Raw genomic sequence first — 14,802 nt, forward strand, 5'->3', positions numbered from 1 at the left:
TGGAAGTACATAATAATTCAGGGTACTAGTTTATGAATGTTTCTAAATGCCTCTTGACTCTATTTTATTGGCAAAAATATAACTCTTGACACTGGTTGTAATTGCAAACAACATACATACATACATACATACACAGTGTTGGTACGTAGGGCTGGTGTCAAATCCAAAAATACAAGACAACATTAGGCTTAGAGTCCCTCAGGAATTAGACCTTTACACCAAATAGCTTCTATCACCAGCTATTTATTCTTTAAACTGGAGGTGAACCTGATACACCATGTATAGAATGCTAGTGGTTTACCATTAAATAAATCGCCTTATCAATCAACTAACCAGTTAAACTACTGGTAAATGTTGATCATTCATACTAAATGAAGATAAATAAATAATAATGATTGGGTCTTCACAGCTCTTTTATAGTTATTTTTGAAATCTCTTTAAAGCTGTACGTTTCTCCTTTTGCACTGTTGTCTTTAACTGTTTTGGCACTGTTTTAACACATTATTACAAAATAATGAAAATCCCATCGGAGATGAGTGGCACTGATATCCATGACCTAGAAAAACTGGATTGTTTCCTCGTGTAAGAGTCTTTTGAAGCCTTCCCAGCCATAACCTGATATTCCCACCAAAGCATTTGCTTGATGCTACTTCAATGGAATGCCATTTGCTCCGATTAGAAGCAAAGCACTTCCCGGACAGCTTGTCAGCTTGTACCATCAGGGCAGGAACTTAAGGCAAGGATCTAATGCTTTCTTCAAATAAATCAACAGAAAACTTTCAATTGTAGATTCCTGAAAACTTTGCATTTCAAGAAGTGATAGTTTATATCAACATACGTTTTCTATTTGAATGGGATATATTAATACTTCATGTTCCCTTACTGATTTATTACTTACTAATTACTAGATAACTTGTTTTTTATCTTATGACTGCAGCAACTTGTTCAAGTCTTCTTTGAAGGCCTTTGTCAAAAGTCTTTAAAACTGCATGACAACAATTATGATTTCCATTCTATAGGCAGAAGATAGTAGATTAAAAATTAAATTGTCCTTTAAGACTCCTGGAATTGGCAGTCAATCACATTAATAAGATGTAAGAGTTACACTGTATATTTCCTATATTTGTCATCTGATAAGGAGGAAAAAATTAGGAGAATCGCCCCAATATTTCCCAGCACTTGCTATGCATGGGAGATACTTCCACTCTGCCAAGTACATGGACAACCTCCATGACAGAAACTGCACTGCAGAGATGCTCACATTGGCAGAATGCTGGATAGGATTTAGGCCAATCTGACATACAAAAATTAGAAGTTACATCATATGATGAATCCTTATTGATCAAAGCAAATGCTTTGTGGTTTGGCTCTTCAACATTTCAGAACACAATTCTTCTTCTAACAAAGAACAGAATAAAGAGAACTAGGTTATTTTGATAATTATGCAAGATTCCTAGTCCCTGACTAATTCTCACCTATTGCAATAAATAGGCAAAACATCACCCAGAATCACTTTCGATAAAATTAGGCCATGTCTCCAAACATGGTAACAAGAAGCTTCAGCTTAAGAGTGGACAAACGAATCCACTTGAAGAAGAGTATCTAGCAAAGCTTCAGAGCAGTTCAAAAATATGTACATAAATAGACACAAAAAATTAAATACAATGATTCTTTGGTCTGGTACAGCCTTTTTCCTTATAAATTATTTATCCTATTTAACTGTTCTGAAAATTGGTGTTTTTCAGAAAAACAAAAACAAAACAAAAACAAAATGTCACTTTCTTTTTTCTTCCCCTCTTTGTAGGGCCGAAGCAGTCAGTTCCTTCCTGATTTCATCCTGAGATACAGATTTGCTAGACTAAGTCTTATCACATCCATTCCATGGTGACATGGAAAAAAGTTGGGACTTACTGAGAGAGCATCTGGGATGAATAGAGCCAAACTCTTACGTGTTCTGGTTCTATCCCTACACAGTCGGCACTTGAGAAATTACTCTGTCCTTACTACTGTTCACATCGGTCATTCGTCCTCCATTTTTACCCTTACTTCTAAAGGCAATGTCTCATAAAGATTGCTCTCCACCACCAGACCGCTACGCTTGAGGAATTTGCACTGACCAATCTCCAAGGGTAGGGATTCAAGCTGGTTCCCTTTCAGCTCTATCCTGGACAGCAAAGGAAGCCAGCTTATGCGATCTGAGATGCGCCGGAGTTTGTTGTGTTCTGCTTTGAGAACTTTGAGTTTCTTGCAGAAGTAAATTTCATTAGGCAACGTCTCCAAGCAATTGTGCGAAACAGCGAAATATTGAAGGCTTTGTAAAACTCCCATCCCAGAAGGGATGATCTGAATTTTATTGTAGGAAAGATCCAAATAATGTAGTCTAGTGCACATGAAGAGTTGTGAAGGGAGAGCTTCAATATAATTATGGCTAAGGTCAAGTTGCTCCAAGGTCTTGAGTTTGCGGATATGTTCAGGGATGGTAAAAATCTGGTTGTGCCAAAGTTTGAGACATATCAACTTTCGGCAATGCTGGAAACTAATGACTTCTTCAATGGAAATCAACTTATTATTCTTCAAGTCCAACTCTTGCAAGTTCACAAGGCTAAAGATAGCATGGGGGATCCGTTCCAGGTTACAGTTTATTAGTTTTAGCTCCTGCACCGAGAAGAGCTTCTTGAGATTGTTGAGGGCTACCAACTTAGTCCCATCATTATGTATCCTGAGTTTTTGCAGGTGAGTGGCCAGATCAGCCACACTGGGTGGCAGTTTTGAGATGTTGCTGTGCAGTGTCAAAACCTTTAGGTTCTTTAGCTCACGTAAGCTTTCTAGAGTTCCTGTCCGGCCCATCTCCTGGTTGAAAAATCCTGAGATGTACAACTCTTCCAAACCTCTCAAGTTGTAGATCCACACAGGTATATCTTTTATGTCATCAAAATTTACCATCATCACCTTCAGCTGTTCACGGAAGAACTTAAGGGAGGTAAAGGACAGCTTAGCAGGACAGTTGATCAGCACTAGCTCTTGGAGATTAATCAGTTGAGTTACTGAGACCGGGAAAGTGACATCTTGGAGCAATTCCAGTTTTAGAGCTTCCAACTCAATCATCTCAAAAGTAGTGTCAGGCAACCCAGGCAACATGAAGAGATGGAGTTCTAGGCGCCCACTAGGGTTTGTCTGCAGTTTCTGCTGCAATTTATCATGTGTCCACTCATGATTGAGGTTGAGCTGCTTAAGTTTGAACTCACTGTCCTCAGAGAGGAATACAGCAAAGCGCTTGGAGTAAAGGGAATCATACTGGTCTATGAGATGGAGCATGAAAGCAAAATCATTTTTCACATCAGGGATGTCCTTAATGCCGGTATCCTCACGAGCAAAGCGAAATGAGTACTCTTTAAGTGGCCGGTGAAAAAGCCAATAAAGAGTATAGAGGCATGTCATACCATACACACCAAGGAAACAGAGGTAGCACATAGCCAGCTTAAAGAAGAGACAGGCTTTGGTATGATTGCAACAGAAATGGTCATAACCTGTCATATCCTCCATTTTAACACTACAGGGCACTATGAATTTAATATTGTGAACCAGGACTGCATTGTAGACAATAATAACTAGAAATTTGCAAACTTTGAGAACAGTTTGGCGGATGTACATTGTGTAAAGAATGTCTCCTTTTTCGACATGGAGTCGGAATTTTTTCACCTTTTCAAACAAAGCCTTGGCTTCCTCGCCTTCCTTTTTGCCCAACATGCTACTGGAAGGGGACTCTGCAACTTTCTTTCCTGTAACAGAGCCTCCTGTAGGAGAAAGTTCAATCAGTTCACTGGGAACATTACTTTTTCTGATCCGATTCACCTTTCCTGAGCTTGTATTCTCCTCTTCAGAAACTTCTGAGATGGTTCGAGTAGTCCAAGGTGAGTCAAAACATTTGCTCATAATGGAGATAAAATGTTCAATCTTGGAACTGGTACCAGGAAATTTGAACCAGAAAGAGGCACACACCATGAACATCAGTGTATGGATAATAACAAGATAAGGAAAGTACTTAGCATACCAATGAAGGGCTGTCTCATAGCACATCTGATTGATGTAGCTGTACTGTTGAAGATCTAGGTTGTTCCGTAATCCATTCATTTCCTGGCGGACAGAAGACTTGATTGGTTCAGAGTTATTGATTGTCTTCTTGGTGAAATCTTCACAAGTTAAATCAGTAAAAGCTGTACCACTGGGAACATGATTGGGAAGGCAGATGATTTTGTCATGTATCACCTGCCACAACATATAAGTGAGGAAAAGAAACATGATATATCAGAGTCCATATAATACAACAGTTTACATCACATAATAATGATCTGGTAGATTCCCAGAGGAGTTATATAAATATATAACAAAGAGAAAAATATCACAACAGAGAATAAGCTAGCCTAGATCTTTAATGATGGGCATTTCCCCAAATGTTATTTGCTCTGAAACACTGTCAACAGTAATTATTCTATCCTTCTGGACATGTAGCCCAAATGTATTCTCAGATTTTCTATTTTTTTATCTCCCGGGATAGGATGAATCCTGCAGTAATCTGGGACTGGAATTCCCTGTGCAGCAAATGAGCATCCATAACTCTTTGGTCAGCATTTGTTAATTTATGCTAGCAGTGTTTTAATAACCAATTGTGATGAATTCTAGAAACAAACTACTAGACGCCTTAATCCTTTATGGGGCTTCTTTCCAATGGACTTCTTAGTAGAATGTCAACTATGCAAGTTGAATAGATATGTGATAGAGGCATACAGAAGTCCCTTCACTGTGTCTGTTGCATCACCCAATATACAATACTGTTTTTCTATCTGCCTTTTTACTATACCAGCTCTCACGTTTTCTATAGTGCTGAATTAGTTCAGTATATCCAACTTACACCATATCTGATTTTCATACATGTGACACATTTGTCAGTAAGGTATTGACTGATTGCGTGCCATTAACTCTTTGGGTTAACATTGGGGTTAACTCTTAACCATATTGATAGACCAGCTCCACAATGTACCCAAATGCCACTGTAACTGAATCCATTCCTGTTACTGCCAGTGGTACTTTTTCTCTTTTCTTTTGCCTTCCTCACCATTATTGTAAAGACTTCTCAAAGAGAATTAAGTCTTTTCATAATGTGCCCAAAACTATAATTTCAGCCTGGATGTTTTAAGTTTTGAGTGAGAACTTTGGATTCATTTGTTCTTTAAGCTATTTGTTTGTTTTGATCAAGATCATGAGGGGAAGGGAGAGGAATCAGATATCTTTGACTCATTTGTTATATGTAAATAATTCATGAGAGTGTGTATGCCTATGCATGTAGGCTTCTAATCCTGTTGCAATATAAGAAGTCACTGGGGAAGAAAAGATTGCCCAACACGTTTCTATATGATTTCTAATCACCCTAGGCTGAAAAAAAATCACCCTTTCTCAGGATCAAATTATAAACCCATCCCAGTATATGTAATCAACTTCCAAAGCCCTTTCTGTCATAAGTATCCTGTTCTGCAATTTCAGTCAGTGACTCCATAATCTTGTTCTGGAATTGTATAGTCTGCTTCCATACCGGAGGTGGTATTCAGCAGGTTCTGGCCAGTTCTGGAGAACTGGTAGCAGAAATTTTGAGTAGTTCAAAGAACTGGTAAAAACCACCTGACTGACCCCGCCCCCATCTATTCTCTGCCTCCCGAGTCCCAGCTGATCGGGAGGGAATGGGGATTTTGCAGTATCCTTTCCCTGGAGTGGGGAGGGAATGGAGATTTTACAGTATCCTTCCCCTGCCACACCCACCAAGCCACACTCACCAAGCCATGCCAACAGAACCAGCAGTAAATTTTTTTGAATCCCATCACTGTTCCATACTCACTCACTTGCAGAGTGCAGCTGAAAACGCCTATCATCAGCATGACTATGGTGATGTACTCAGCTAACACATCCCACCAAGGCTTGAGAACTTTGAAAGCAGGCTGCTGGTCTGTGAAATGCTTGAATTCAGCCACCGGAATCATATTGCCCTGCCATAAAAAAAGACAAGAAGTTTATTCTAACATTCCATTTCAGGAATGTTTAGTTGAATCCGAAGTTAATTCAAGGCTCGATGCAGGAGCTGTAATCATCTCTTCTTGTACACCCGAGGCATGTCTGGAACATATAAATTATCTGCGGATTTAAAGTTGTTACTCAAGCCTACACAAAAAGGAAGCTGCTCTAAATCTTTTTCCTATCTGTTAATCTGGATATAAAAACAAGCCAATGTTTTTGGTCTCTCATTTGACACCCGTTATTCCTACAAGCATTTATTTTATTAAAAGCCCTAATAAAAGTTTCAATACACATGATCCTCACATCTAGGAATGAGTAGTACAGCCTTCACCAATCTGCTCTGTTAGGCCATTCTGACTGAGCTGAAGTTCAGCACTTTTGGAAGCCATGTTTGAAGATAGTGGCAGAATATGATCCAAAGCTTCAGAAGAGCAGGAAAGCCCTAGCTTTCAACTACCATTAGAGCGCAGTTCCTTATAGATATTTGCCAGTTTTAATTGATTTTATATTTTAACATATTTCAATGTATTTTATATAATAAATTTTAATTTTTTTTCCCGGTATATTTTAATGTTTTAAAATGCATTATATTTTAACTTTTTAAAATACGTTGAATGATCAAATACAAGAAACCAAATATTACTTATTTTTATTCCTAATTCTGAAGTTAACACTAAATGAAAAAACTCCTTGAGTGATGCTACAGCTAATCACATCTAGGTTTGGTTAATACCTTGGTGAGCTGCTTTGGGACCTTGTATACATAGCCTCGAGTTCCATAGTGGAAAAAAGGCAAGATATAAATACATCATTTTTAAAAATTCAGCATTTCCTGTCAACCCTAAAAATCTCAGAATGGTAATTACATTTCAGAAAATTCTCTTTGCCAGGCAATGTTCAAATGTTTTGTCGGGTTTGAGGATATGTCTGTACATCCAGGATCACATCTCAGGGGTGGAATTGTCAACCCATGAAGTACAAACCTTAGAAGATACTACTGTTGTTGTTCTGTTTAATACCCTACTTTTTACTCAGGAGCTTGAGGTAGTATAGTGTTTCCTCCTCCTCTTCCTTTTCCCCACAATCACCCAAGGAGTTTTCCACAATTAAGGAAGGATTTGAACCTGTCTCTCTACTCACCCAATTATGATAGTAGTCATTGTGAAAATGGAGTCAATTTCTAGTCATCAGCTGAAAATCTAGTGCTTGGATAGATTATTGCAGAAATGATTTTGTTTCTTATAACCTATGGCAAATTCTGTCATCGTCTTTCTCTTTAGCTTAAAATGGAAAGGCAATAAGACCAAGTTATAGGGATATCTGGACAACAACAGCCCAAAAGAATTATACTTGTAACCTTTCAGCTACATTCTTGCCTATAGGGCAGTGGTGGCGAACCTTTTACTCACCGAGTACCAAACAGGTATGCGCTTTGTGTGCTTTGCACGCTTGCATGCTATCCTCACTAATGCGTGGCTCCTCCGTGTGCTGTGCACACAACTGCACCATCTGTGCATGCGCAGGGCTTTCGTGAGTGGCCCCATGCACTGCTCATGCAACCACACCATCTGTGCATGCACGTGGCTTTCGTGTGGCTCCCCCATGCGCTGCACACCCAATCGCACCATCTGCACATGCTCACGGTTTTCACATGCACAATGCACGTGGGTGAACGCTGCACACAAGTACTGTCGCACACATGCGCAAACAGGAACACATGCACAGGAGAGCTCTGAAGACCAGCTGGGTCCCCTGAATTGTGCGCATGTGCACCAGACGCCCCAATACCAGCTGGGGCACGCATACGTGCGCAGCTGCAGGTGAGTTGGGCAACAGCTCGCGTGCCCAGAAAGATGGCTCTGCATGCCACCTCGGGCACGTGTGCCATAGGTTCGCCATCATAGCTATAGGGTATCTTCTGTCAATATAGAATGGGGTGTTTTTTTCAGATTCCGGTTGCTATAGTAACTATGTTCCCATTACACTGGCCTGGTAAGAGATGTCCCAAACAATAAGTATGCAACAGATTACCCAGGAATATGAGACTTAATATCATCATGGGGTCATGCTCATGTGCATTAGCTGACACCCAAAATGCTGAAGTACTGAGACAATTCCCACACAGATGAGATAGGACCAAATAGAAAAGCACATTCCAATGTGTAAGAGAGAAGAGTGATACTGATATAAACTCAAACGCTGTGGCTTCATCCTATGGACTAGTATTTTTTTTTACTTATGACAAAGAGGGGCTTAGTCTGATCAAAAGTGATGGAAAAACACACAAAAATAGATTGATTGTGATAGATTCTTTAAAATCCCTTTAGCCTTTTCTCTTATTATATAGGTTTTTCCATTAGCCTCTTCTGTTTTTCAAGAATCATAGAATTTGCTTCTTGGTTAGTTACTAGCTACAGTAAGTGAGGGTTACCTAAATGTATTGCCCACTATAGAGAGTGTAGATTACTTGTATTATTCGCCTGGAAAATTTCCTTTCCATTGTGTTGAAATGGCACCTTTCCATTTCAGAAGACTTCCAGAAAGTTTAGCTGTCAATTTTTCTCCTCTAGATCTCCTAATACACAGAGAAAGAAATTTAAAATATTAACACTATCAGAATCTTCTTACTGGAGCAACCTAAGAGAGAAGCAACTTAGAACAAAGGAGAAATTTCCTGATAGTTAGAACAATTAATCAGTGGAACAACTTGCCTCCATAAGCTGTAAATGCTTCAACACCTTGTCTGAAGTAATGCAGAGTTTCCTGCCTAAGCAGGGAGTTGGACTAGAAGACCTCCAAGGTCCCTTCCAACTCTGTTTTTCCATTCCATTCCATTCTATTGCAAGTGAGCAAATAAATTCGTAAATGAATATAAAGATTTTTCTATTCTAATTTGCTTTGCTTTCCCTTAAAGATATGGAAACCAAGAATCCTATCTCCCATTTCATACTTCTGAATGACATCCAGTTAGTACCCAGAAAGGCTTTATTTCCTTTTCACTTTTTTTTATTGTAACCTCTTTGATATAAAAGCACATCTGACTTTGGGAGGTAACAAGACGATAAATGAAAATATAAGCAAACAAAATGGCATCTTTCTGTTCCTTCTTCACTAAAGCACATTGTTTTTGTTCTTTTGAACAGTGGGTGGATTATTTTTAAAGAAACACTTAATAGTGTTTGCTGCACTGTAATTTGCCCAGAGAACTTCAATTACTGTACAGTATGTATGTATGTATGTATTTATTTATTTAGGAAATTTATATGGCCACTTACTTGCTCATAGTGACTCTAGGTGGATTACAACAGTATTGGACTGATTAGAAATATAATAAATGTATTAAAAAATAAATCATTAGCTACCACAAAATTTTCTCCCAAGCAGGTTTTGCCCATTAAAGCCAAACGTGTATTCTGAGATTCAGAAGAATTTAGTGAGGTTTGGGGGGTGGGGGTGGAAGAGGGGATGGGGTGGAGGGTGTGGGGGAGAGATCTCTTGCTCCAGTTGACTCTTGAAAACACAAGCCATAAATGATTTATAAAGCAGCTTTATAAATCAAAAGTGTTGTGACCTCCAGTTTCTCCTTTCTGTAGAGAGGTTCCTGTTGATACCTGAAAGTCAAGTTTCTTATATCAAACAGAACTGGACTTCTGGTGCATTCAACTGCTGATAACCTAGGTCGAATAAGCAAGCTCAGTTTCTTATTTATGAAAGGTAAAAAGAAAAAAGAAAAGAGGAAAGCCCTGCCCTCTTTTCCTAAATCTCCATTTTTGGCAGAATGGGTAGGTCTGCAAAAGTACAAAGATTCTACCACAATTCAGGTAAAACCTTAATAAGAGACCAGGTCATGCAAAGTCCCATAGATTCTCTGGTAGAAAGTATATTTTGAAGTTGGAACCTAAAAACATTTTGCATTTTATTCAGCACCCTCCTGGCATGTGGAAAAAGCTTGAACAGCAATGGTCCTTGGAGAGATATTAAAATCAGAGAATTGTTCCTGAAGGAAAACAATGTATTTAAAAATAAAACGCCCTAAAAAATCATTGTTTCTAAGGTGTGACATCCTGTAGCACATGGCTAATTATGTTCCATGGGGACAGGTTCTACAATTTTACCTTACATTTAAGAATGCATCATTACCTAACTAGAGATTATACAACAACCTGCTAAAGACATTTTACAGCAATCTGCAGGCATGGTGAGGTGAGAGTAACTACATAGCCATAAAGTAACACAAAAGTTGGTTTTGCACAGTGACCCTGGACTTAGAAGTGAGCCATGAATTATTGATGCCAAACAAGGTGTTAAAATCAAACAAAAATTGGGAAGATTGTCAATATTGAGCGAATAGGTTTGAAAATGGGAAACACAGTTCATAAAGGGAAATGCAACTGCAGTTCAGTGTAAAACGATGCATAAATATTTTTTTAAAAAAGCCCAAACGCTATCTGTATTTTAATGGGATTTCAATGGGCAAATGACTAACCAGGCATGGGACTTTATATAAACAAAGATAATTAAGGGTGCAGGTTCAATAAAAAGCCTATTCCCTATTCGGAGTCATCAGAAAGAGCAATAGAACAATGTCTTTATATAACCCATTGCAAGACTGTACTTGGAATATTGTGCACAGTTCTGCTCACATCTTAAAAAAGGATATTAGAGAGCTACAGAGAATGCAGAAAAGAGCTACTAACATGGTTCAAAGTCTGGAACAGCATCCTTTCAAGAAACACTATAGCAGTCCGGCTCCTTACAAAGGAAAGATACTGTAGTAGAGGAAATAAACCTAACAAACAAAATGGACATTGCACCCTTTTTCTCTCTGTCTTTTAGATGGAATCAGGGTCAAACTAAGTTCCTTTCTTTGTCTGGCCCTAATCCTATCAAAACCAGATTGGCCCAAGGGCAGCCTTTACAAGGAAATTGCAACAGAGACAAACCCCAGTCTTCCACCCTCAATCAGTCTGATTACATCAACATTCCACCTCCTTTAAACAATGGACTTTCTCAGCTCAGGTTGCCCCCCCTGAAAGGCCCATTCTGCCTAAAAATGGAACTAATCCCAAGTAAACTGACAAAGACCTGCCTAACTTACCCAAACAGGCCAGCAAATCAGATCCCTAGATATTCTGCTTTGTAGTCTTCAACTTCTATTTTAAAAAAAACTTTGTTATTTTGCAGTGCAGTTCAGGGTCAATAGAAGGAAATTTCTTCACCTGGCTTAAGAAATCTGTGGAATTTGCAGCTAACAGGTGTGGTCATGGCAGCCAACTTGGGTGGTTTTCAAAAGGACTTGACAGGTTTATGGAGAATCAAGCTAACAATAACTTCTAGTTTTTACCACCCCCTGAATCATAGGCAGCAGCTCTTAAATATTGGCTGCTGAGATACACCAACAGAAGAGCTCTATTACTCTTCAGTCCAGACTTATGAATTTCCTCTATGCGTCTAGATGCCCACTATGGGCAAGTGTCCCTATGCCGGTCAATCCTATTCTCTTTAGTTTACTCAGGCTGGAATTAGCATATTCCTAAAACAGTGTTTCTCAACATTGGCAACTTTTAAGTTGTGTGGCCTTCAAGTCTCAGAATTCCTCAGTCAGCATGGTGGCTGGGGAATTTGCAAATTGAAATCCACACATTTTAAAGTTATCCACCTTGAGAAACACTGGCCTAAGAGATACTTTCCAGATAACTGGTAGCTGTTGTAGCTCCAGCATAGCTAAATAAATTCCCTTTTCTCCTGATTGGAGAATCTCAGGGGTTGTAATAGTTCTGAAACTTCCTGGATGGACAGAGAGTAGCAGAAGTACATGTTGGCCAGGGAATTCTGGGAGATGAAGTCCATACAACTTAAAAGTTACCATCATTGAAAAACACTGGCTTAGGGTACACCAATTCCAGCCTGATTAAACTGAAGAGAAGACATATTATGGGTCTTCGGAGAGGGGCAGCATATAAATTAATTAATTAATTAATTAAATAAATAAATAATTAAATAAATAATTAAATAAATAAATACTGGGATAGCAACTCAGCCACCTGGTTTACAACTGATTGAAATCAGCAGTCTCAAGTTCCCTTTAATTGGATTCTCTGCCTTCCTCCGCCTGCCCCCCCCCCCCCCAACTTAATTGAACAGGATCGCTTGGCCTGGGTCGGTTTTGGCACCATTTCTCTACTAAAGTCCACTAGGCCTATTTTATCCATAGCCAGAGGTCAGCGCAACTCCTTACCATACCTTTCCAAGCACGAGCATGTTGAGAGCCCTCCCAGCAGAACTCGGGAGTTTTGGGCCCCCAAAGAACTTTTCATACTGTGGGAAGACTGAAAGCTCTTGTTGGCCTCACTCGCCCTCACCGGGGCGGGGCCACTGCCTCCAAACCCCGAGGTGCCCGAAACTGATCAGGAGCGGCTCCTGTTTTTGCTTTACGGAAAGGGAGCACAGGAGACGTCTGCAGCGGTTTCGTTTCCCGCGTTCCCCTCCAGCCCTCCTCCGACAAGACAGACGTGCTCTGCTGTGGGGAGAGGTGGTCTCTGACCCTGGGGATTCAAGGACACTTCAGGAGTCTCCAAGGCTGAAATAAATCCATCCCGCTTTGGAAAGGGGGAAAAAAATACCTTCCTGCTTCGTTCATTCTTCCCACCGCGGCGGTGGGATGTTTGTTTGAGGGGGGACCGAACTGGCAAAGAAGCAGGAAGCCAACTTGGCGCGGGACGACTTTGGTCCAACTTAGCCAACTCTCCTGGGTCAACCCTCCCTTTTCCCGCCTCACTCACTCAGACGAGGGAAACGGACGCGCCGGGTTACGCTTTTTTTCCCCCCTCTCAGCGCCTCTATTCCTCCCCGATGCCTTTTTCCATATTCGTGCCATCCCTTGTATTCTCTCCCTCCCTCGACGCCAGCCTGCCTTCTCTTAGTCGCTGCTGCCCTTCGGCCGCGTGGGGCTAACACTTAACATCGCTCCCAGCCGGCGCGGCCACAGACGTGAGAGCTGGGTAGAGGGCACCCTGCTGGGGGGATTATGGCACGCGGTATCCCAGCCACTTGCCTGAGGTCGGTGCGGTGGTCTCTGGTCCTGGTAGGACGGGGAATCCTGATCCGGCTCTCCCGCTATGGCCACCTGCTCTGGGCGGCCCTGCCCCGCCACCCTTCGCTGCTTTCCCCGGCTGCAGAGTCGCCCTGTGCAAGCCGCCGCCTCTACGCCCGCCTCCAGTCGAGCGCCTCTTCCTCCCCAGGCGCTTGGCGATCCCGCCTCTCTCCCCATTGCTCAAGTGACTTTAGGGAGGGAGGCGACCTCCTGTAGGGCGCTGCCGCCGAGGAGCAACTGGGAGGAAGCCGCCCGACAACCCACGCAAGTAACGAGGAACAACCTGAGACGGGTTGCCAGCCGGGAACCACCCTAGGGAAGGGCCTCTCCAGCCCGGCCCAGTCTGGAACTCTTTTCTTGGGCACTTGGTGGCAGAGGAGCAGCTGAAGGAGGGTAGTGGCGTCCTCCCCCTTGTGCACCAAGCCGCCCCAGTAAATCTGAACATGAGGTAGTAGCCTTCCATCTCTTTTACCATCTAAACAGAAGCAGCATCCCCACCCATGGGACCAGGCTGTTGTAGGAGCAGAGCCCTGTTTGCCTATGGTGGCCCCAGATCCTAAGGAGTCTGGTAGCACCATCTTTTCCGACTAATAAATTAAGATAGTTGAATCCATCTAATAGTCATAGCTGGTGAAAAGGTGTATACATTTATAGTCATCAGAAACAAGGCTGCCACTCTCCTCAGGATTTTTTGGGGGCACTAATGATGCACAGGTGTCAAAACATTGCATGCCGCTTCTTAAAACCTCAGTAGCATCCTAAGAAGGTGGGGTGAGTTAGCTGGAATCTCTGCAGTTGGTTCCTGTGCATTGTTCTCGGGACACCTTTGTGGTCGGTACAAAATCACCTGAAAGCTGTAAACCCAAGCGCACACTGTGTTAGGCTTTTCCAAATGTAGTAACACAGTGAAGTAAATATGCAGAATTCCTCTGCTCACACAAGCATGTAAGGTGTTACTGGGTCACTAGTTCTGGGTTATGTAAAGTGCAAGTTTACAATTGCCACAAAAAGTATTATGTCTGGAATTATTTTAAACTTGCCTCTCTTGACATTTGGCCTGTGGGAAATGATTGGACATATTGTATAGAGGTGATCCATGACTTGGTGCTTAGATACCAGACAATAAACTTCCCCTGGATTCTTCTCTGACTATTGGAACTAGATTTATAATTTTCTAGCAGTGTCTTTATATGGGCTGAATCCAATCAAACAGGAGGTTGAGGTTCTTATGCAGCTCTCAAAACTCCCTTTCAGCTGGGAAACACAGGAAAACTTATCATCGCTAAAAAGAAAAAGAAACTAGCTCATACTTAGTCATGTTTGCATTTCTAATTGGCTCCTTTTTGCACCCTCAACCTCCTCCCTTTCTTAAATGCAGCCTTGGTCTCCTGCGTTGGCAGTAGAAAATTAAATAGGTGCATACTTAGCTTTACCAGCTACAATCACTAACTTATGTAACCTGCAATAATGATTTTTTTTAAAAAAAACAGAATTTACTGGACTTTTTCTAACATGTTTCATTTCATGTAGTGCTTAATGTGAAATATTAACATGAGTGCTTTTGAGAAATAAACCTGTTTAAATTGGAAGTTAAGCCCATTGACTCAAAGGTTTTCCCTTTCAAATATGTATGATTGGACTCACAT

General features: G+C 41.0%; 1 protein-coding gene across 1 annotated transcript; it reads right to left on the reverse strand.

The window, feature by feature from the left end:
• Positions 1-2,019: 2,019 nt before the first annotated feature.
• Positions 2,020-13,333, reverse strand: LOC139310223 (volume-regulated anion channel subunit LRRC8E-like). The gene is made up of 4 exons (XM_070934384.1): positions 13,131-13,333; positions 12,572-12,578; positions 5,892-6,035; positions 2,020-4,266 (listed from the first exon to the last, which is right to left on the reverse strand). The coding sequence occupies exons 1-4, from the start codon at positions 13,331-13,333 to the stop codon at positions 2,020-2,022; spliced, it is 2,601 nt and encodes an 866-aa protein (XP_070790485.1).
• Positions 13,334-14,802: the final 1,469 nt, after the last annotated feature.

Source organism: Pituophis catenifer, unplaced genomic scaffold (assembly GCF_029215685.1).
Source record: "Pituophis catenifer annectens isolate HBS135680 unplaced genomic scaffold, rPitCat1.0.hap2 SCAF_2, whole genome shotgun sequence".
Lineage (NCBI taxonomy): Eukaryota > Metazoa > Chordata > Lepidosauria > Squamata > Colubridae > Pituophis > Pituophis catenifer.

Bases quoted from the DNA above. Each gene is read 5' to 3' on its own strand.
- LOC139310223 (XM_070934384.1), bottom strand. From the start codon at position 13,333: ATGGGGAGAGAGGCGGGATCGCCAAGCGCCTGGGGAGGAAGAGGCGCT. The intron at 4,267-5,891 runs GTGAGTGAGTAT...ATGTTGTGGCAG, and splicing joins TTTTCAGCTGCACTCTGCAA to GTGATACATGACAAAATCAT.